The sequence below is a fragment of the Sinocyclocheilus anshuiensis genome, unplaced genomic scaffold (genome assembly GCF_001515605.1).
Source record: "Sinocyclocheilus anshuiensis isolate Anshui unplaced genomic scaffold, SAMN03320099.WGS_v1.1 scaffold1626, whole genome shotgun sequence".
In the NCBI taxonomy this organism is placed as follows: domain Eukaryota; kingdom Metazoa; phylum Chordata; class Actinopteri; order Cypriniformes; family Cyprinidae; genus Sinocyclocheilus; species Sinocyclocheilus anshuiensis.
Window position 1 is genome coordinate 218051 of NW_015547254.1, and position 23841 is coordinate 241891.

General features: G+C 35.4%; 2 protein-coding genes across 2 annotated transcripts in view; both read right to left on the reverse strand.

Moving 5' to 3' along the window:
- Positions 1-267: 267 nt before the first annotated feature.
- On the reverse strand, positions 268-8628 carry LOC107701618 (advillin-like). Its single transcript, XM_016503661.1, has 16 exons — positions 8593-8628; positions 7950-8143; positions 7758-7866; positions 6811-6906; positions 6618-6716; positions 6359-6512; positions 6139-6239; positions 5914-6051; positions 4691-4849; positions 4340-4519; positions 3468-3613; positions 3231-3375; positions 2335-2523; positions 1392-1451; positions 1014-1247; positions 268-641 (listed from the first exon to the last, which is right to left on the reverse strand). Exons 1-16 carry the CDS (start codon positions 8626-8628, stop codon positions 528-530), a joined length of 2154 nt encoding a protein of 717 aa, XP_016359147.1. The 3' UTR covers positions 268-527.
- A 6695-nt stretch (positions 8629-15323) lies between these two features.
- The window catches only part of LOC107701658 (CTD small phosphatase-like protein), a 49815-nt gene continuing 41297 nt past the window's right edge, over positions 15324-23841 (reverse strand). The window contains exons 4-8 of the mRNA XM_016503705.1: positions 23180-23281; positions 20548-20604; positions 19033-19125; positions 17657-17842; positions 15324-16256 (exon numbers count right to left, since the gene is read on the reverse strand). Of these exons, the coding sequence (XP_016359191.1) occupies positions 16131-16256; positions 17657-17842; positions 19033-19125; positions 20548-20604; positions 23180-23281 (564 nt within the window). The 3' untranslated portion in view covers positions 15324-16130. The remainder of the gene's footprint in view (positions 16257-17656; positions 17843-19032; positions 19126-20547; positions 20605-23179; positions 23282-23841) is intronic.

The window sequence follows — 23841 nt, forward strand, 5'->3', positions numbered from 1 at the left end:
TAAGGTGTTTGTTTTGTATTCATTGTTGTTGGTATAAGGTATTGCTCCTTTTATCTGCTCTTTTTCTAGAAATATTTCTATTTTTATGTTGTTCTTAACTTATCTAATGTGCCTTAAAGGAAAGTTGTTACACAGGCTGTTAACTGTCTACTTCAGCAATAACAACAACATCTGACGTCCTCCTTACAGGAAAGAACTGGCTTTACTGATGCTAAAATGCTGTGACATTCAACTAGTACATGCATTAAAAGGGAATTAAACATCTCAGAAACATTTCTTGGCTTACACTGTGTTTTTATTAGGACTAAAAAGCATGTAGACATGTTCTACATGACTGATGTTTTATGTGAGATATTTACAAAGCATTTCTATTAGGTCAAGTTAGCTTTTAGTCTAAACATTTATTTATTTGATGAATAAATAAATCTATAACATTGCATAGGTGACTGTCTTCTAGCCCAAAATACACATGGAGCACAATAATCAGGTCTGAAGATCAGGCTTGATCTCATTATAACAAAATCAACTCAAAACATTCCTGCCTTCTTTTTAAGGTCGTTCTGACGCCATTTAGGCAGCCGCTGGAAATTGTCTCGGGTGCAGCCGAAGAGATTCTCAAATTCTGCATCAGTCAAATATTCCTGAAATAAAGATAGTGTAGGAAAACAAATTTACCAGATAACAACCTTCAAAATATATTTTGAGCTCTGACTTTGTCAGACCAACTCAATTCTGACTTTTAGTCTCTATTTATTCTTGCAATTCTCACAATTCTGAGAAAAAAGTAATTTTTATATCACAATTCTGACTTTTATATAAACTCAACTGGGAGAAAAAGAGTCAGATTTGTGAGATCAAAAGTAAAAAAAAAAAAAAGTCTCAAAAGTCAGAATTGTGGAAAAAAATTCAGAACTGTGAGCTGTAAATTAGCTATAAATTGAGTCACAATTACCTTTTTTATTTTTTATCCCATTGCAGAATGAGACTGCCATACTAAAGGTCTCAGTACCCACCTCTCGTTTTTCAGGGTCCACTCCTTGAGGCAGCTGATTAGGTTTTTTAACTAGTTGCTCAGAATGTAGCATCCCAGAAGGCTTTGCTCTGCTGGGAGACTGGTCTACATATGCACTGGAGATGGAGGAGGACATCCTCTGATTATGGGACTTTATATTTCCCGGGCCTCCAGGAGCGCTGTAGCTCCCTCCACCTCCTCCTGTCTTCTTATTCAGGTTTGTGTTGTTGAGATTCTACAGGAAATGAGGTTGACATGTTTAGATCTGCGCACAGGTGTGTAGGTCATATAGATATCTACAAGTAATTCGATAATTTTATCAAATATGATGAATCAATTCAGGACAAACATTTGATCAGTATGGTGAAAGCTTTTTTACCACAGTGATTTGCGAAATATCACCCAGCTTGCTTTTCATCTCCTCATATGAAAGGCCTCCCTAGAATATAGAGTGAAACTGAAAAAGTGTCTCTCGGGGAACATTAAGTATTATGTGGTGTGATGGTGGACAAAATGTCAACATGAAATGGCATTCATAACCAGCTTTATATTTGAAAATTCAATGAGAAAAAAGTGAAAAATGGCCGTGGTCTCAATATGAGAGGCTGAATGTGAAATCAGTTTCCATTTGTTTAACCTCAATTTTTTTTCGTGGTAATTATTATTGAAGCTTGTTTCCACCACAGGATAAAAAAAAAAAAGGTATTGCAATATGAAAAGTCAGCATTCAAAGGGGAAAAAAGTCAGAATTGAGATAAACTCACAATTGTGAGATTTAAACTCGGAATTACGAGGAAGTATTGCAGAATTCTGATTTCATATCTCACAATTCTGACTTTACATCTCTAAATTCTGAGATATAAGTTCAGAATTGTGAGAAAAAAGTCTGAAATGTAGGATAAAACGTGCAATTACCTTTTTAAAAAAAATATATATTATTATTATATTATTGAGAAGGAATTGGCTAATTTAAACTTAATGAATAGCCTGTGTGACCAAAAGCTGCATCAGAGGCAGATTATTACATTTTCATGAAGAATAACATGATTGTAAAGCACTTTGGGTGTACAACAATACACAATAAAGCGCTATATAAATGCATCATTCATTCATTCATTCGTTCAATGAAGAATCATGCAAAATAAGATCAGGAAAATGTGTTAAGAAAGTATAAATGGTCCATTTTGCTTTCATGCTGAGGATGTATTATTAGATGAGAATCAACAAACGATTATGAGGATTGAACTTCTCAAGATTCAGTTAGTGAATTTCTGTTGTGCATTATTGCCCCCTGTTGGACAGTTTCAGCCTGTTTGACTCACGCTCCACTTATGAGCATCCCAGGCATTAAACCAGCCGGTGAAGGTGGGCGGCTCATAGCCTTGTTTAACAGTGCTGACCGGTGTCCCAGGGTCCCGTCCGGCTGGGTGGGTTTTAAGATATTCCACTGCACTGCTATAGGACTCCTGAGTCTCGTACTGGTTGGCTGAGTTGCCAATCCAAAGGAAAATCTGAAGGAGGAGGAAGAAGAGGGGTTTAGGAGATTGACATGTAAGTAAGAGCAGGAGCTTTCTAACTTTTTGATGCCACAGAGAGACCCCCAATTTGGATGACCTCTTTGCAAAGGACCTAAAATGTACTGTAAAGCCAGCTATATATTTTTATTTACAAAGACCCATTTATTTATAAAGTAACCTATCAATACATTCAAATAATTGTGCTTAATCTCCTGATTTCGCACCAGTATTTAGAATGAAACAGTAATAAATGTCTTTTTTTTTTGTTTCAAATAAATAAATGATTCTATTCTATTCTATTCTATTCTATTCTTTTTTTGCCTCAAACTCTTTTTCTCTCTTTCTAATTCATTTTCCTGGTCACCAGTTTTAAAATCCGCTGGGTTTGAGTAACTTAATACGCAAACAACCAGCAGTTTGAGTTATATGAAACAGTAATAAATGTCTTTTTTTTTGTTTCAAATAAATAAATGATTCTATTCTATTCTATTCTTTTTTTGCCTCAAACTCTTTTTCTCTCTTTCTAATTCATTTTCCTGGTCACCAGTTTTAAAATCCGCTGGGTTTGAGTAACTTAATACGCAAACAACCAGCAGTTTGAGTTATTTTTCTCTGCATATTTTGCATAATCCAGAACGACACCGCCATTTCACAGCAGCCTCATGCAAAAGAAGCCGACAGCATGACCTCATGCAACCCACCTCCTCCCAGGTGTCTAGAAGCATGACATCATCCTCATCCAGGTCATCCTGAGTGAAGTCAGCCACCTCTGTCACAAGGAATCGGCCCGTCTGATTGGAGCATTCAAACAGACGAGGTTCGTGAGGTGCCACTTCTTTCTCCAGTCTGGTGGAGACACAGAGGAAGTCAGTGGAAATGATTGACTGTCCTCCAGAGTTGAACTATGAGCTCATTTTTATCTGTTTTTATAGTTGTACCGCTTGTCACTGGCATATGGAGCTTTCCCTCCCAAAGCCACCCAGAAGGCAGCTGGTTCCTGTCCTTCCATCACAACCTGCTTGTCCTGCTCAGAAAGCAAATCAGCTACGGCTTTCCCCATCTCCCTCTCGTCTCCACTGCAGCCCTGTGAGAAACAGAAACACACACACATAGAGAGAGAGATTTAAAAAGATAAAGTATTTATTATGATTCATGAATTAATAAACTACTGGTTGAAAATATGGAATAATTACTTCTTTTTTTTTGTTTGAAAGAAGTCTCTTATGATCATTTATGCTGATTTGGTGTTCAAGAAACATTTCTTATTATTATTATCAATGTTGAAAACAGTTTTCCGACATGATGCACTACCACAGTTTCATTTATCCTTTATTATTAATAATTAAGCATATATAATAATAATAATTTAGCACCAACTCAGCATATTAGAATGATTTCCAAAGGATCATGTTACTCTGAAGACTGGAGTAATGACTGCTAAAAATTCAGCTTTGCTGTCACAGGAATAAATTACATTCTTTTAAACTGTAATAATATTTCATAATAATATCATTGCTTTTACTGTATCAAATTTGATCAAATAAATGCGGCCTTTATGATCATAAGAGACTTTGTTTTAAAAACATTTTTTGACACTTTTTGGCCAGTAGTGTATATTTATTATAACACATTTTATTTGAGTATAATTGTTACGTTTTGCTTTTTTTAAATGTTACACATTTAGGTTTTAGTGTATATTTATTCAGTTCAAACAACTGTATTTATTTATTTCAATCATTTAAATTATTAGTTATAGATTTAATTTTTATATTTAATTAATTAGTGTAAATTTATATATATTTATACTTGCCTTGCCATACCACAGGAAGACATTCTGATCAGTTTTGAGCAGAAAGACATCATTGGTGTTGAGAGAAGAGGCTCTGGTGGGCACCTCTGTTGCTTTGGTGTTCATCTCATGTGTCCCTCTGACCTGGAAGAGTCTGGCACCTGGATCACGGTTCACAACACCCGGTCTACCTGTCCCACCCTAAGAAACAATCAATATGTCAATGAAAAGCAAGAAATCATACTAATATATTCTATGGCTGAGTGTGTAAGTAAATAAATATTTGGTTACCTGAAGGTGCTAAATAAGTCAGATCATAAAATAATGTACAATTTAGAGTTCTATGTTCCATAGGAATGAAGGGACAATCACCTCAAAAATGATGAGCCCGCCCTTAAAGATGGCCAGGAAGTGTCTGGGCTCTTTTCCCATGACCACTCTGACCTGTGTTGGGGCTCCATTGTATTTGTTATCCAAATTCACCGCCTGATAAGCGCATGCCGTCACCTCATCCTGTGTAGCATGGCGACCCTGGGGAACACATTTCATGTCATAGGATCTCCAATGTGTTCATCCAGAGTATAACACTTTTCTGCTCAATACAAGTGAATTTAATCTGTGTAGAGTTCAAATGTCAGAAATGCTGCATTGGTTATTTTGTACTGTAGCTATATAATATATTTTATATACAGTGGCCCCACTTATGTCACACTTAAATGAATGCCATTATATAACAAATATTAAAGTGACATTTATTTTAAATAAATACAGCACAAAAAGTGTGGGGTCACACATTACAAGTAACACGCGTTACGTAATTAGATTACTTTTTTCATGCAAATAGTAAAGTAATGCATTACATGATTAATGCAAATATACAACAAAATTTCTGATTTACTTTTTCAAAAAGGAACGCAAGTTACTTTGATTTCCTCTCCTGTCTCCATGTTGATAGAAATTGGGAGTGAGGTGCAGAGGCTGAGGCACTTCCTTTAGCCTGAGACTTATTAATTTCACTTTTGATGTGAAAGGGCCTTTATGGTTGCCAAAAATATAACTTTTGAGTTTTTTTTGTTATTAAAAAACAAATAAGCAAGTCCAGTCCAGGTATATATATATTTCAATATATATGTGACCCTGGACCACAAAACCAGTCATAAGGGTCAATTATTCAAAATTGAGATTTATATATCATCTGAAAGCTGAATAAATAAACTTTCCATTGATGCATGGTTTGTTAGGACAGGACAATATTTGGCTGAGATACAACTATTTCAAAATCTGGAATCTGAGGGTGCAAAAAAAAATCTAAATATTGAGAAAATCGCCTTTAAAGTTGTCCAAATGAAGTTCTTAGCAATGTATATTACTAATCAAAAATTAAGTTTTGATATATTTACAAAATATCTTCATGGAACATGATCTTTACTTAATGTCCTAATGTTTTTTGGCATAAAAGAAAAATCAATCATTTTGACCCATACAATGTATTTTTGGCTATTGCTACAAATATCCCCCAGCGACTTCAGACTGGTTTTGTGGTCCAGGGTCACATATTATGTTGGAGATAAGAGTATGCATGTAAAGCTCCTCACCTGCCACATGTAGAGGATGTACTGTGGTTTGTTGGCTCTGTTGTAGGTGTACAGCACTAGATAACAGTCTCCTCCATAGAACTGTCCATATGTGCTTGGGTTCACCTCCTTCAGTTCAAGATTCTCAATGCGCCAAACCTGAACATAAAACAGAGCAGATATTTGTCTGTTATGGTGTGGTAACAATCCCAAACTTTTGAGTTCAGTATTACTATTTTATCATACCTGAATATGTCCTGAGGCATCGTCCACCATCCGCTCCTGAGCAGCCAGCTTTGGCTGAGCGTGAAGCTCCATGACGTCAAACTTCACCTGATCCACTTTAGCTGCAGTAACAGGTGAGCATACGATCACCACACTGACACAATTAAATATGACGCAAATACTAACATGACAATGCTGAAACATCCACATTCTCAGATGAGAAATAATACTGATGAATCACCTATCTTTCCGACGGAGTGGGTCTTTCCCAGTCCTTGAGTTTGACCTTTTTCTTTCCAGGACTTGAAGAGATGTTTAAACATGGCAGACTCTCCTCCTTCACTCATAACCTCCACTTTAGTGTTGGACGGGTAGTTCTTTGCTTTTATAAAGCCCTGAGGGATGAATATTTGTGTGCACCAATTATGGCACAATAGAAAAGTGATTTTAAATAAATATACTACTTTGCCGAATAATACTTTGCGAACACAGACACTTACAACCGCCCGACTCAGTGCTGAGCGCCTCTCTTCATCTGATGCTGCCTTTCCTTTCCAGACCATTACTGAGCTGCCACCTTGATCTAAAATATAGCAATCCTGCAAACAAAACATACATCAACACATAATCCACAGACCGTTGTGCATCATATAAGAATACTGTGCGTCTTTTGGTAGACATTATGTGGCTCACCGAGGAACTCAGCAAATCCTGGGTCAGTGGACTGGTAGCCACTTCCTGTACCAACAGCTGACCACTGGCATCAGACACACTGAGAATAAAAGAAGGCTAATCAAGAACATTTCATTAGATGTTAGTTCTGAATTATCAATGATCAACTTCATCATTAGAAACATCAAATAATCATGAAAGAATGATAGATAGATAGATAGATAGATAGATATATAGATAGATAGATAGTTCGATCATTTACAGTCTGGCAGCTTCATTTACTGATCCTCTTAATGTTAGCCCATAACCTGCAATATAAATATCTGCCACATGAAGTGAATTGCATTGCAAATACTCTAATGTGCTTTGACCACATTTATAATTCAACTCATATATATATATATATATATATATATATATATGTAGTATTTTTATTATCAGGAATGTCAACTAGAATAATATTATTAAATTATTAATATGAATATCGAATGTAAAAAATTAGATTTTTTTTTTAAATATTCAATTTTATATTTATATAAAGTCAATTTTAATAATTTGCTTTGGCTTCAGTTTAGTAACAACATAAAAGCCAATTCTTTACTTTTTTAAACAATGCTGATTTTATAATAACATTATACTACTATATTACAAAACTGTAATATAATAATACTACTAATATTATGAGTTTTTTCCTCACATTAAATATATACAGTAGTTGCCTTTATCACTGCCACCAATCTGCAGTTAGCAATGAAAATGAATGACGTCCGTTCGCTTTGTTGTTGCAAATAACTGTCATTGTGAACAACCATTTACTTTGAAGAAGGTGTGGCTCATGAATATTAATTAGGGCCAGTGACTCTATGCTCCTGTAATATTTGCAAGTGATTATCAACTATTTAATATTCATGAGCTGAGCCTTCACTATAGTAGAATTGTGATTTGAGGTGTCTGGTGCAGTAGTTCACCTCTCTTGCAGTCACATGTTTCGTTCCTTTGACGTGGAGCAGGCGCTGCATGCTATACATGTTGGTCTCCACATGTGTGAATCCCGATCCCACACCGCCTTTTTTATATCTACAGGAAACAGGAAAGTGTAGACATAATCAAACCGTCATGGAATTGGTAGGAGCAAGCCTAAATGTTTTTCTTTCACTCACATGAGGCCATTCTTGAAGTAGCTTTTGAATTTAGCTGATTCACATCCCTGGACCTCGCGGTGTTGAACCGGACTGCCACCGAGATACTCGTCCAGTTGGGTCACATAGATGGCTGCCGCTCCCTGCTCGTCCTGAGACGATGTGTTGCCTATCCAGTAGTGGATGTCAGTGGATTGTGTGGTGCTATTGCTCACCTGAATGACACAGGTCAAAATGCATGAAGATAGACATACCCATACATGTGCCGAAGAACATGGGTATCATAATTAATAATAATTTAATAATTAAAACATTATAGATTAATATAAATAAAAATATACAATTATAAATGATTAATTTTAATTTATTAATACATTTATAATGATATATTTTATTTATATCAATATTTCATAATGTTGAAAAATTGAAATCTATTTTTAATAATATATATATTTTTTAATAAATCAAGAAAAATCACCACAGATTATCATTGGATAAAGAGCAGCATTAAAAATTCCATAATGTTAACTTCCTTTATGTTCCAAAGGACAAATGAGTCATTTATTGTCATCTGGAGCAGTTCGGAAGTGTTCAGTTATAGTAAGTCTTTCTAAAAGCACCTGTCATTCTGCTAGATTCTGAGAAGAAATCTCAACGCTCAAACGATCTGAATTAAACACAAATCCACAGCATAATGCATCACGGCTGACAATAAAACTTCAGGTATATTGGATCACATTTTGACACTGAGAATCAAAAATTTACCTGAATTCATGCTAGTATTATAAAGTACAATATGAAGAAATTATTTTATTTTGCAGGAAAATATTGGACTATATTCAAAATGTAACACTTACTGTACGAACACATTCTACATAACATAATAAAAAGGCTAAAAATTAGCATATTAGTATGACGTGTTTCTCTACAGTGTCACATTTCAGTTTTTAATTAAATGTTATGACAGATCTTTGCAAATGTGAAATATCAGTATGAAATCTTTTGTACAAAAAAATAGATTTTTTTAAAAGGTGCTCCATCACTCATAACACTGAGTGACTGAGAACAGATGGTTTATGAAAGGATGATGAAGAGGATATGTGGAAATGTTGCTTCCTCTAGAGAATCTGTAGCACTAATAAACAGCGCCCAGTACCATGGCAACAAATGGATTTCACTTTCAAGAATCTGCTCAGTAAACACAAAAACTACTTAGCAACAGAAATGTGCATCAAAAAGCTCGTATAAAACAGGTCACTATTCACATTACAAATTATGGGGAAATATTTCACAAGTCTGGAGTCATATGATGGCCAAAACCTCTTTCAGATGTTTCATCATCTGTGTCCAGCAAACAACTTTGCTTCAGATTCCGTTCAAAAAGCAGATTCAGACAAGCTGTGAAGCTTATCGGGACAAATAGCCTGCAAATAAGTAGCCGAGTGCAAACAAACAACAACAACAACACATCAGCAACCAGTCCTCTCTCATAAAACTCAATGTTAACTGTGAAAAGAAACGCTGACCTTTCATAATCACGGAACTTTGCTTCAGATTCCGTTCAAAAGGCAGATTCAGACAAGCTGTGAAGCTTATCGGGACAAATAGCCTGCAAATAAGTAGCCGTGTGCAAACAAACAACAACAACAACACATCAGCAACCAGTCCTCTCTCATAAAACTCAATGTTAACTGTGAAAAGAAACGCTGACCTTTCATAATCACGGTGCAGTTGTTGCTAAGAAACTGGGGCGCGTGAATATTGACTGAAATATTGTGTTGAGGGTGGAGCATGAACACACAAATATCACACAGAACAATCTTAGTAGCATGTAGAAGACAGCATCCCAAATGTAAAAAAAATATAGTAGTAAAAAATCTACTAATATTCACCCTAAACAAACAGAAATATGGAATCAGAAAATGGTATTTAGTGAGAAAATAGACTAAACTAAAGCACAGCTGTATGCTGGTCATATATATATATATATATATATGATCCACTATAATTAGAAGTCTCATTAGCATTTAATTTCTCGCGTGATCGTGTTACATAAATAACATTCATCCGATTGCTCTCTGACAAACCGCTCATTAGAAAAAGCACTATCTACTGTACAAGCACTCCATATTTAATAGTTTTGTGTGCTTTCTGTCCTGAATGACTGTTTTTTTCAGTCTATTGACAAAGCTTTTTAAACAATTGCCAGCACAGGCTTTTCCATAAATCCTAATCAACGACATGGATTAGTCTCATATTTCCCAGTGTGAGTTTAAAGATGAAGGATCTTTTGATTCGTTACGACAAATTCATACATTTCTGCTCCAAATAATATTGTATCTGGAATACAACTGAGTGAAATTTCCATCAACGAGTCATTAAGCAGATTTGCTTGTATTGCAAAGAAGTAAAATATACATCAAGATCAGATGTGAATCTCATATACAATTGTATATGGGTTTTGTGGTTATAAGTAAAAGTCATAATAATAATGTAAAACTTGATTATCTAACATACCCTTCAAGGACTGTATATGAATCATGATAAGTCATAGTTTAAATACGTTTTTTTTCTTACCTGTACGCCTCACACAGAGTCAGCGTAGTAATGTATTAATGAGTTATGACAAATCTCTATGAGTGCTTTCCTCTCCCTCTGTACATTGTTAATGTGTGCTGATCAGGGAAGGGCTCGTCTCTGTCCAGCCCTACAGGTGAGAACACACCTTAATACCCACACAAGACTTTATATGGAAAAGAACAGGAGCTCCCTTTGACCTTTTACATACATAACCCTACATAAATAAACCTTTAGAAACAACAATTGAAGTCTAAAATTATACATGTTTGTCTGTTCTGTAATTCCAAAATTATCCTATAAGAAAACCAATCAATACATTTCAAAATTAGAAGAATTTTATTTATGGTTTTGCAAAAAATGCCAAACAAAAGAAAATAATATTTTATTTAGCAAAGACACATTAATTAAAAGTGACAGTAAAGACTTTTATAATGTTACAAAATTGACATTTATTTATTTATTATTATCATTAATAAAACTATTATTTATTAATAATAAATAATGTATTATTTATAAATCTATTTATAGTTTTTAACTTTCTATTCATCAAAGAATCCTGAAAAAAAAAATGTATCGTAGTTTCCACAAAAATATTAGGCAGCACAACTGTTTTCACCACTGATAATATGAAATGTTTTTTGAGCAGCAAATCAGCATATTAGAATGACTGCTGAAATTCATCTCTGCCATCACAGGAATAAATTGAATTTTAAAATATATTAAAATAGAAAACAGTTATTTAGTAAATTGTAAAGACATTTCACAATATTACTCTTTTACAGATCAAATAAATGCAGCCTTGATAAGAATAAAAGACGTCTTTAATAAACATTAATACATTTTAACAACCTCCAATTTTTGAATGGAAAGAACAAGCTTGGTTGAAACATGTTGAGACCAGAGGGACTTGAAGAACAATTCAGCCAAATTAACATTATATCACAACTTACTCTTCCTTATGTTGTTTCAAACTTGAATGACTTTCTTCCATGTGTTTTACAGAATAACCTGGTCAGTGGCCACTGTTTTCAATATAATGAAAGTTAATATAAAGTAGAGACTATCCAGAATGACAAGAGGACCATAAACGTAATTTACACAAAGATATATTCCAAGTCCCCTTAAGTTTTTCTGAATAGTCGATCATTTCAATAAATCACTATATTCTTGTGTGAATGATTCAGCTGCAGCAGTTAAAGCAGCTGTATATGCATTTTTTACCTTGAAATGTCACTTTTAAAATCATTCTGATGGACTTCAAATAAGGCAAAGGGCTTCCGCTTCTTTTCTACATACAGTTGCTTTAAAAGCTCACTGAATGGGAAGATTATCAATGAATAATGACTTACATTTTTGGTATCTATCATATGATTTAGAATATATTGCATGATATGGACTACTTTTATGAAGCTTTTTATTGAAGCTTGAAAGCACATGAAAAAAGGGACCAGGACATTATTGATATTTTCTAAATTTGTGTTTCACAGAAGAAATTATGGCATACGTGTTTGGAACAACGCGAGAGTAAATAGTAACAGAGTTCATATTTGGGTGAACTAACCTTTTACATGAAGTAGGAATCTCCTTCATTGTCACATATTCTCTCAGTTATATAAAACAAACTTGTCTAAAGTTGTTGGAGGTCAGAGAGACTCGTGCGTCTCTCTCCTGCTCTGGATTCCCCTCACATCAGCTCTGCGTCTCAGCTCTTTCACGCTCAGATCACAAGAAACGCTTCAGACGAGAAAGCCACGCAGACACTCAGGAGAGCCAGAGAGAGGAGACAGTGATTAATCTCTTCCACTCCAGCAGATGGGGAGACTGAGCGAACGAATCCCCTACGAGAGGCTCTTGGACAGATATCAGAGGCTTCCTATGGCAAACGGCCCATCAGCCGCTAACAAATAAAGATAAGTAAGCGGCAATATGGTGCTTCATTAAGGTTTAGAGGCTTCACCTTAATTGCAGGCCAGAATGCCATTCTGAGGGAGATGGAAAGAGGTGGGCGAACAAACTCTCAAAGTATTGTGTGCGCAGGAAAGCATAACATTACAAGAATAAAAGTGAAAAGGCATTTATAACAAGGAACAAAAACAACTTTTTTTCTGGAGTAATAACAGTTTTACTGATTAACAAGATATTTCTATATATCCACCTGTATGTCTATCTATCTATATACATGTCTGTTAATATATCTACTTCTATGTATACGTCTTTCCATCTGTCTGACTATACATTTCTATCTATTCTATTACTCTATCTACCTATCTATCCATCTGTCTGTCTGTCTCTCTATATATATCTATTCATCCATTCATCAGTCTACATACCTATTTATACATATACATCTAGCTCTCTACTTACCTATCTATGTCTTTCTGTCTATCCATCCATCCATCCTTCCATCTATCAGTCTACCTACCTACCTATCTATACAGTATGTCTATCTACCTTTTCTACAGTATCTATCCATCTATGTCTCTGTCTATCCTGCTATCCATTTGTCTGTCTTTCTATCGGTCTATCCATCCACCTTTAATCTATCATCTGCTGGTTAAATATCATGACAATATCAGCAGTGATTATAAATAATGCATTTAGAATTTACTTGCAATCATGTAATATATGGCTATTTTTTGTAATCAGTAAATATTTACATGATTTTTTCCTGATTTTCCACCTCTAACTACAAAATCAAAATAATTCAGTTTTGTTTTCTTTTTTTTCCTCTTCATTTCCACCCTCTCAAGGGTCTTTTGAAACAGAACTGATTAACAAGATATTTCTATATATCCACCTGTATGTCTATCTATATACATATGTCTGTTAATATATCTACTTCTATGTATACGTCTTTCCATCTGTCTGACTATACATTTCTATCTATTCTATTACTCTATCTACCTATCTATCCATCTGTCTGTCTGTCTCTCTATATATATCTATTCATCCATTCATCAGTCTACATACCTATTTATACATATACATCTAGCTCTCTACTTACCTATCTATGTCTTTCTGTCTATCCATCCATCCATCCTTCCATCTATCAGTCTACCTACCTACCTATCTATACAGTATGTCTATCTACCTTTTCTACAGTATCTATCCATCTATGTCTCTGTCTATCCTGCTATCCATTTGTCTGTCTTTCTATCGGTCTATCCATCCACCTTTAATCTATCATCTGCTGGTTAAATATCATGACAATATCAGCAGTGATTATAAATAATGCATTTAGAATTTACTTGCAATCATGTAATATATGGCTATTTTTTGTAATCAGTAAATATTTACATGATTTTTTCCTGATTTTCCACCTCTAACTACAAAATCAAAATAATTCAGTTTTGTTTTCTTTTTTTTCCTCTTCATTTCCACCCTCTCAAGGGTCTTTTGAAACAGAATAAGACGATTTCCAGTTTTAAATTAGCTGCTTTTTTTCTCTCCTCAATATCAGGACATGCAAACTCAAACAATAAAAGGCATTTGACTCGAGTCAGTGTGAGTTCTGAGGCATTTGAGTTCTAATGTGAAGAAACTCAATGACACTGGTTAGGGAAACAGGGTTTTGGCAAAACTAATTATGTTTGTCCCAATGTCATTTAGCTGCTGGTTAGGTAATCAGTGTTTATAAAGCAACACTTGTCCAATGCAATATGCTGGTGGAACATTAAAGACTTAATTTTACTGCATTACTCAAATAAGCATTTAACACTGCATAATAAGCAACCTTTAGGATTTAAGAGTATTTTCCTCACTGTAACAGCATAAAACTGTGTACAGCACACATGCAGACATCACACACACACACACACACACACACACACACACACACACATTCATGACAATAGTAAAGCAAACAGATATGACTCATTTACAGAGAAGCAACCCAACATAACCGAGCTCATATTCAGCTGTTGCTTTCATTCACCGTCCCAGAGACACCTTAGGCAAACATTTCTCTGACAGCACCCACATTCAAAATGTAATTTTATACTCTCACAAACACACAGCACTGTTTTCATCTCCAAGAAGCAAAACACACAATCCATAAAGCTCAAGGTCATGTGATTCACAGAGGCTCCTAAGTACCATATTTGGATATTCTGAAGTTAATCATTGAGATCATGAATTTCTAACAGCACAAATACATCGGAAAATGTTTTGTAACCTAATCAAATGTTGATTTGGTTTTACGTAAGTCAGAGAAATTATTTAATGACTAAATCAATCTGATTACATTAAGTTACACCAACAAAAGAGTCAGGTCAGGTCAAACTATTTTACTTATCACTTTTACAGTATAAACTGAGACATGAAATATTAAATATTTGTGAAATAATGCACAAACCATCTTACCTTTCTCAGAGTCCAAGGTCAACAGATACAATAATTTAACAATGTATAAATGCACAACTGACCGCCACCACATATATTTCCATGGCTAAAAAAAGAAAATATCTGCTTTTTTCCTAAGCTTTAACACCAAAAATGACTATTTACTGTCACAAGTGGCCTTTCGGTTGCTGCTCTGTAAGTGAACCGCTTAAAGTTCGTAGTAAATCATGCAGCAAACTAACCGAGCGCTCAGAGTTTGCTCATTAACTATATTTCACACAGCCCACATTTCTGTGCACTCCATTCTTTATACCAAATCTTGTTGAGGAGAACCAAGCATATTTAAAATCATTGTACTGTAAAGGTCCTGTACAATGGACTTTTTGTGTGTAATCTGCTCACGGCTTCCCAGCATCCCTTTGAAACTTGCTCGAGTGTAATGCACACGAATAGACACAAACATGTGAGCCCTTCTTTATATTGATTGCATCTTTTCTTTTAATAATGATGATTATTAATTTCAGATCCTGACATATTGGATTGTTGATTAACTTTAGTTTTTTTTTTACAATATATTGTATTATTAGTTCAAATCACAGTTGGGTAATAGAAGCAAACATTTCTTTTGAACACAATGCTTATATGCTATATTTTCGAAGATATACAAGAACCCAAGAAAATAATGGCATCATCCTTTGCCCGACATTATCATTCAGTCCAATGAAAACTCCTGACTGTCACCGAAAAGTCTTCAGGAATTTTAAAAGACTCACCGTTCGCTCTTACAGTAAGTGTTTGTTTAAAGGTTTTGAATTGTAAATATGCAGCATACAAAAACTCATTTGTGTCCCCATAAAAACAACAGTCAGAAGGCACTTCGTTTGGTACGAGAGAACGAGAAAAAAAAAAAAATCACAGTTGTTGGAACTATCGATGACGCCACGGAAAAGACTGCCTGCATAGCCTGAACAGAAAAAAAAGGTGTTTTCACGCCTGTCCAGAAAAATAGCACATCTTGTTCTTTTTCCTGGTAAACATACTCAAGGATAGTAAACTCTTGTGTTTCTCTTATAAAACAATGCTTTGTTTTCTTCATTCTGCATCAAAAGTTGAAAAAAAATAAGTGTATATATTTGCTTGCCAAGGAATTATGTTGGCCGCTGGTCCAATGATGGAGAAGGAATGGCGTTCGTTGGGTGAGTGGTCTCTTCTAGAGGCCAGAGCCGAACGATGGCTCAGCCGGAGATGTTTGTGTTTGCAAGGCAGTGCTGGACCCGTGTGCTACCTGGCCCTCAGGCTCTGTAACACACTGTAAACGTCTGTCTCTTTGCTCAGGCCTTCAAACAGTGGCAGTAAATTCAGCAGCTCAGTGTCTGTCATGTCATCAAACCACGACTGCACCGGCACCTGCAAACACACAAACACCATTACTAAAACACACTTTTCTCAAGCTAGTAACTTTGACAATAAAAATACTATTAGCTTACCTTACCTTTAGATTGTTCAATGAAAATTGTTCCTTAATAAGAAACCCCCTTAAAGGGATAGTTCACCCAAAAATGAAAATTTCTTCTTCATAACATGATGAACATATTTTGCAGATTTGAAATGACATGAGGGTGAATAAATAATGACACAATTTTCATTTTAGCTGAACTACACCTTAAAGAAAACACACAGAAAAGACTTTAACAGTCAGCAAGATTGAAGAGTGAATTTCTAAATGTGTTCAATAACTGATGCTTTTTTAATGTTTTCAAGCTACTTGTTCTGTCCCTTTAAAAATGTATCATTTTTCTGTCCTAAAAAAACTCTTTATAAAAGGCCTCTTAGACCATTGATATCCCCTATAATACTGAAAATCCTTCATAACTTTGTGTTTAAAAAAAGACGGAAGTACTAGGAATGCATGATTTGTGGGGGGAAAAAAATGTAATGGCAATTTAAAAAAAAAAGCAATTATATATAAATACAACTAATAATACATGTAATCCTTATTGTTGTTGTTTTTCTTATTGTATTATAATTATGACAAAAAAAATACAACTATAATATTTCACTGTAAAATAAAAAGTGTAAAATACAATTAAAATATTAATAGTCAATTTTTATTATTGTTATATTACACAGTACAACTGTTAAATTACAATACTAATAGTTATGGCACTGTATGTTATATTCACAAAAGTGTGTTATAAGTGACCCAAACTCAAAGCATTTACTGCAAACCAAGCTGCTCCGAGGCAATGAAAACAAGCACAGCCTTTGTGATTTGATAATCTCACTTAGATTCGGATTTTATTACAATTAATCGAGCAGCCCTAGAAAGTACTATTAACAGCAGTGGCAGATAAAAGCATACGTGACATATGCAACAAACGTATTTGCCAACTGTGTGCAGTGTCTTGAGAATAACTCTCCACCACCTTACAGATAACAGGCTTTAATCAGCACCTTTAGTTCATTAGTTTGAATAGAGAATAACAGCTTCTCATCTAACAGGAGGGATGCAAGTGTGTGTAGGAGGTGACAGCACTGAGGTACAGTGGGATCTGTCTGACTGCAGCTTCCTCCACAGGTCTCTCGCTACACACTGAGACTATAATTGATGAGAAGTTTCGACAAAGGAGTGTAAAGTGTCAGTGGCTGGGTTCTACCTCATTAGTTCCACTGGAAAAAGTGATTCTGGGATGAAGACATAAATTCATGCACTAGGAGTCAACATGCTATGTATATTATATATTAATAGTGTATTCTGATGCTGTAATGAAAAATGAATTGCAGGTGCGGCCCATAGTGACACATACAGCGTTTTCTGGATGGAAGATGTAGGAGGCAGGTGAGTTGTCCACTATGATGACTTTGTTGAGCTCTCGGCCCAGTCGGCTGAGGTCTTTGACGTAGTTCCCCCGGTGGAACACACAGGATTCCCTGAAGAGCCGGGCCCTGAACACACCCCACCGGTCCAACAGGTCTGCTACAGGGTCAGCATACTGCAAGACCAAAATAGAGACAAACAATACAACAATCACACTGTCATGGTGACACGAAGGTAGAGGATCCAAAGGTCATACACAAACAGGTATCCAAAACAAGGACAGAGTAAGGGGCTGAGGCAAACAAGAGTAAAAAACACTTAATGTTAAATAAACACTTTATGTACCTGACTCAAATCCAGCCCCCCAAAAACTCATGAATATATTGAATAAATAATTTTAATATCATATAAAAATATTAGTAACAATAACAAATTAATTTAAAATGAATAAATGAATGAAACATGTCAATAAATAATATATACTTTATGGATCTAACTCAAATCCATCCAAAAAAACAACAACATGAAATAATATATAACTTGAATAAATAATTATTACAAACGTAATCATGCAATAGTTATAGTAATAATAATCATCATAACAATAATAATGAATGAATGAATAAAAAAAGTAAATGAACAATTGATAAATAAATATTTATGTCTCCAACTCAAACTTAGCAAACAATAAGTAATTAATTAATTACTTGAATCAATCATTTTTACAAACCTAATCTAAATCACATTCCTAAATGGATTTAAATCTGATTGAATCCCCTTAGTTTTGAAAAACTGGGATAATTTGTGATAAAATGAGATGTCATTCTATTTTGACAAGGAGTTAGTTTTCTTGCTGTTAAAAATTAATGTTTGGTAGGGAACGCATTTTATATAAAAACCAGTGGTTCATAATCTCATGAACAAGATAAACGATTATTAATGCATGAAACAAACTCACTGCAGACAAACTTTCTCAGTTTCCCACACATCCTTTTTTTATTATATAGGTATATATAAATCACATAGAACAGCAAAATTGCTCTAAACAGCATTAAAGCCCTCTGAGAGTATCTCACAGGAGATGGATCCTGTGAGCTCCACCGACTTCACTTCATCATTTATTTGCATAACGTTCAACTTTGTTGAGTCACTGGACTCACACACATTGCACTGCAATGGTAACGTTGCAGCTATCACTGAAAATGACTTCCGTTGCTATAAATCGAGTCGGTAAAATATTGACTAATTGACCAAATATTGAAGACTATTGACTAGAAATAGATCAGATTTCATCAGCTTACAAAATTACATTGCAAGCTGTTAGTCAGTCCTAAAGCAGTCTGAAGAAACCTTGGAGAATCTTACCTTAGCCAAGCTGGCTGTAAAAAGAACACATTCAAACAGTTCGCCCATTTTCTGCAGAAACTCATCCACGTGAGGTCTCTTCAGCACATAGACCTTCAAACAAACCAAATAAACAGTTATTACTGATGGAAAGAAATCACTTCTGATTTCTGCAATTAGACAGAAGAGATGCTGACACTGAACTTTCAACAAACCTCTTTGTAGAGCTTCAGTCTTGAACTTGTCGTTCAGTTGCTGCAACCCAGTGCAAGTAACCAAGAACAGGCCAACCCTGATCCACAAAGCCTATCCTGGATTACTTGAACCAGGTACCAGCCACTTCGCAGATGTATTCCAGCAACAAATAAGCCTTTTTGACTCACACACAGGCTTACTATCAACACAATTCAGACTCCCCTTAAGTGTGTTTAACTCTGAGCTTTCGGCTGTGTTCAGACTGGTGACATTTGCTTATTTCAAGTTAGGTACCGCGAGCGAGTGCTGCTGACTACATCGCACCCAATGACTCGAGGAGAATGATAAAAAGGAAATGAGATTCAGACTGTGATTTAGCATGAACCCTTTGGGGCCACTCACATATGACTTCTTCTTAAGAGATGAAAGGATGAGCAAAACTGAATAAAAATATAAAGCCTCAGTGGACACATGTTGGAAATGGTAAGATATCATTACAGCTGTCTTAATACAGCAGAAAACACAAAGAACAAGTGAGGTCACCGTCACTAAGATGTATTTTATGTTGTAATTCCATATTCAAATATTTTTTACAGGAATATTCCAGGTTCTATAAAAGTTAAGCTTGATGGACTGCATTTGTGGCATAATGTTGACTATCACAAAAATGAATTTCTACTTGTCCTTATTGTTTCTCTGAAACATTATTTTAGTTAAAACTTTTTTTTACTGTAAATTTAATTTCAATTTAATTAAAAGTTGCTACCGCATTTTTATGGTAAATTTCTGGCAACCAAAGTTGCTGCTTATAATTTTTACTACATTTTTACAATGTAGTAACCAAAAGTCACTACGATTTTAATGTGAAAATCACTTAAATAACATTTTCTGAGTAAAAGTCTAATTTTACAACTTTGTTCCCCAGTGCCCTAAAACAGCTGTAAAATGATGGTTTAAGCAGTTTTATGGCTCAAATATTGGACATTTTTTGCAGAAATATTATTGTAAGTGCTTTAATAAAATTATTTTAAATCTTCCAAAAATTGGTCCCATTCACTTTCATTGTAAGTGCCTCACTGTAAACCTTGATTTTTTTTTTTTAAGAAAACAAAGGAAAGTAATATTTGTTTTTATTATCCCACAAATGCTGTCAATTAACTTGTATGGAACGCAAAATATCCTTTAATCTAAATTTATGACACAGCTTGTCAAGATTACGTGAAATTGCAGCCCAAAAAACACAGTCCAGATTCAAAGGGGGCGAGAGCTTTGTTAGTAATCCGTTGCCGACAAAGTGTGAACATTTACCCATGGCTACATTTGAACCTATTTGCACGGTACCTGATGAACTGTTCCGTCAATCTCCACAGGGACTATAAAGTCAGCGTTGCTGATGGGCTGCGGGCACAAAACAGGAAATCATGCGTTAGGAGCCTGCTTGAAAGCGACTGTAAGCATGTTACAGCTGTATCAGATGAGCTGTTCTCTGAGAGAGCCAGAGGGAGGCATCCACTGCTTCACAGCTACCTATAGTCAAGACTTTCAATTAGACTTCTTTGAGCTTTAGGAGTGTATGTGAATGAGTGTGCGCATTTGAGAGTGTGTGTTTCTGACAGCTGACTGCATGGAGCTGGAAACTGCAAACGTCTTTGAAAAGAGACTTGATACGCTTTTAAAGAAAGCGGAGGGAGAGAGAGGAGGAGACGTGCTGTAGAGTGCTGGGAAACGATGAAAGAGACTCAGCGGGTGGCTATGAGCTGTCTTAATGCAAACAGAGAAAGGGAAAGGGAGATGAGGATGAGGAGAGGAGAATCAACTTTTGCTCTATGCACTTTTCAAGGGCTTGTTAAAAACAAGAAAATTCTGTGAATCTCAGTTCTGACTGGATGGCAGAGAAGGAGGCTCATCCAACAGCTGATGCATTTCATAATTATTTTGAAATAAATTATTTTAAGAATGTTTTTTTATGGAAAACTAAATAAAACTTAAAAAAAGAACAATTAACAGTAAAAACCTTTGTGTATAAATACAGTGGACACATTTATGAATGTTTTAGTAATTAAATTTCTGTCTGAATTAAATATTTAATGAAGGGACTAATTTCAGATCAGTTTTCACAGTCAACTGAGTTACACATCAGTTCATAATATGGCCAGCAGGAGGAGTGTGTGATCTACGTATATGAATGCGAATTGTGACACCGGCATAGCAATATATGTGTGTGTGTGTGTGTGTAACCAAACTCAACATATAAATTGTAGTTTGAAGGGGTCTTGCTAACACTATAAAAATGAAAATTTTTGCATAAAAATGACCATCTGACTGCACATGATCCTATTTAATACATGGCTTCCACATAAGAAAACACATTGACTTTGGAGATTGAAGTGAGATTAAATAATTTTATTATGCGAGTAAAAAAAGAGAGTGTAGAGTTTTACAAGAAACATGAAACTAGAATACTGTAGGAAATCTGCTGTCAGTGGTAACAGTTTAGTGGTCATTATTCAAGAAAATTTAGATGAAAATCAAGTATTTCAGGCACTGTTTCAAGTTCATTTATGTATTTTTTAAAGGATTAGCACAATGAAGTACAGACCTTTGGTCAATATTATAAAATGAGTATTATGTCTATGTCTAAAACTTAAAAATTCCTTTGCATTACATACAAAATATTTAATATTGCTTAAATGTTCAAATATTGAAGCCACTGTATTTAAATGAAAAAAAAAAAAAGCAAACGAAAACAGAAACCCTCTTCCGTCACTGAGAAAATCAAGCTAATTGAGACAGAACATGCTAAACAATAATTCTAAGTAATAGAATATATTGTAAACACTCGTTCAAGTATGGTCACGGTCAAATCCTTTTTGTGTAACTGTGAGAATACCTTTCTAATGTGATGTGTGTGTATGTGGGTGTGTGTTTTGGCGTCAGGATGGCTGTATTTGTGTGTGTATGTGAGGTTGTGAACGCGCACAAAGGCATGCATCCCTCTCTATGGGCCTCTTTCTCTCAGTCGCCGCCTTTCTCTCTTCTCTGAGCAAAAACAGGAGCTGCCAGGCAGACATTTTAAAGGAGGACAGGCTTAACAAAACACAGTTATTAGTCTTAGAGCAAACACATTCAGTATCTGTCACTGTCTTTCTCTTTTGGGAGTGGGGATGTATCCAGCTGTGGAAGACATGTATGCATTAAGCAGGATGTGTGTACATATATAAATGTGGGGTGATTGATTGTGTGTAATCAACTGGCCATGGTTGTTTATTTGACCGTGTGTGTATGTGTGAGAGAGAGGGAGAGCTAAAAACCAGCCTAAAACGAAGATGCAGAGAAGTGGGTCACTGCGCTCAGCAGGTGGCTCCCCGAAGCGCTACTTTCTAGGGACCAGACAAACATTTAATCTCGGAAGAGGATTTAATTCATTTGGGACTTAAAATCCACCCCAACAACCTCAAAATACTGACAATGCCTTCTGTTATCATGTCTTAGGTTGCTCAAATAAATCATCTGGGCACTCAAAACCACTATGCAGGAGTGAATCTCCTGAAATTGCTCTTATGAAAATAAAACTGCATAACAGATAAATACAGGTTAAAATGATCTACTTCTAATTACTATTTTTAACTATTTCTGTCAGTCTGGAATGAAAGATTCATACTCAATATTTTGCCCGCATTCTCCCCCATCTTGGATTATTGTGTATTCTGGGATTTCCTTCTTCGAAAAGGATAGTTATGACACTAAATGTAGCCAAAACAAGTTATCTTTGGAGGTAGAATAATCAAGATGCCTACTTTGTAAAAGGCTCCCTACATAGGCAGCTAACTAGGTTTTAAAACAATATTTAACAATACTTGGCACTCTTCAAAAGGTCATTACTAGCCTCAACATGCCGCTTATTCACTGCTATATGAAATATCATAATAACAAAATTGTAGTATTTTTAGTACATGTGTGTATTCAGAAGTACCTTGAAGGAGCTGTGCACGAGGGTCTCGTCCAGGTCAATGACCACACAGTTCTTAACGTAATCATTAATGCTGACCTCAGGCAAGAGGTATTTGGCTGGAGGCTGGAGGAAATACAGAACAGATGAATACAAGGAGGAGAGGAGAGCAAACAAGCAGTTCAATGGAGGATAAAGATGCATGCTTATCATATCAGCCAGACATTCAGAATTATCATCAAAAGCTACAGGCCCTCCTCCAAAGAGACACAACATGCACTGGAGATTGCTCTGTTGTTGCCCCAAATGAATCCCAAATGATGTACCGGGATCTAGTGGTTTTGGATAACCTTGAAACAACGATCATAGCTTTGTGTTAAAGTGACTGTCCCCCCTGGTTTGGCTTCACTACCATGTCGTGTTGCCTATAAGCACAAGCTGCCTCTGTAGATGGCCTGCCAGCAACGGGAAAGAGATGTCCTTTACTAAGCCTGACATGAGGGAGGCAGATGGGCTTGCCTATGGGAGCAAAACACACTCACACGTATCCAAAGATGCAAGCGAAGTCATCCACAGCACATGCAGAAATGCATAATGTACAGTGGGTAAAGAAAAGAAACACCCCTCTTTAAAATAATCACATTTTGTTGCTTTGCAGCCTGAAATGAAGACGGACAGTTTTTGTT

Coding starts and splice junctions, on each gene's coding strand:
- LOC107701618 (XM_016503661.1), bottom strand. CDS start 8,628: ATGCATTATGCTGTGGATTTGTGTTTAATTCAGATC. Junction 6,717..6,810: donor AGGATTTGCTGAGTTCCTCG/GTGAGCCACATA, acceptor TTTTGTTTGCAG/GATTGCTATATTTTAGATCA. Junction 6,513..6,617: donor CAGCACTGAGTCGGGCGGTT/GTAAGTGTCTGT, acceptor TTCATCCCTCAG/GGCTTTATAAAAGCAAAGAA.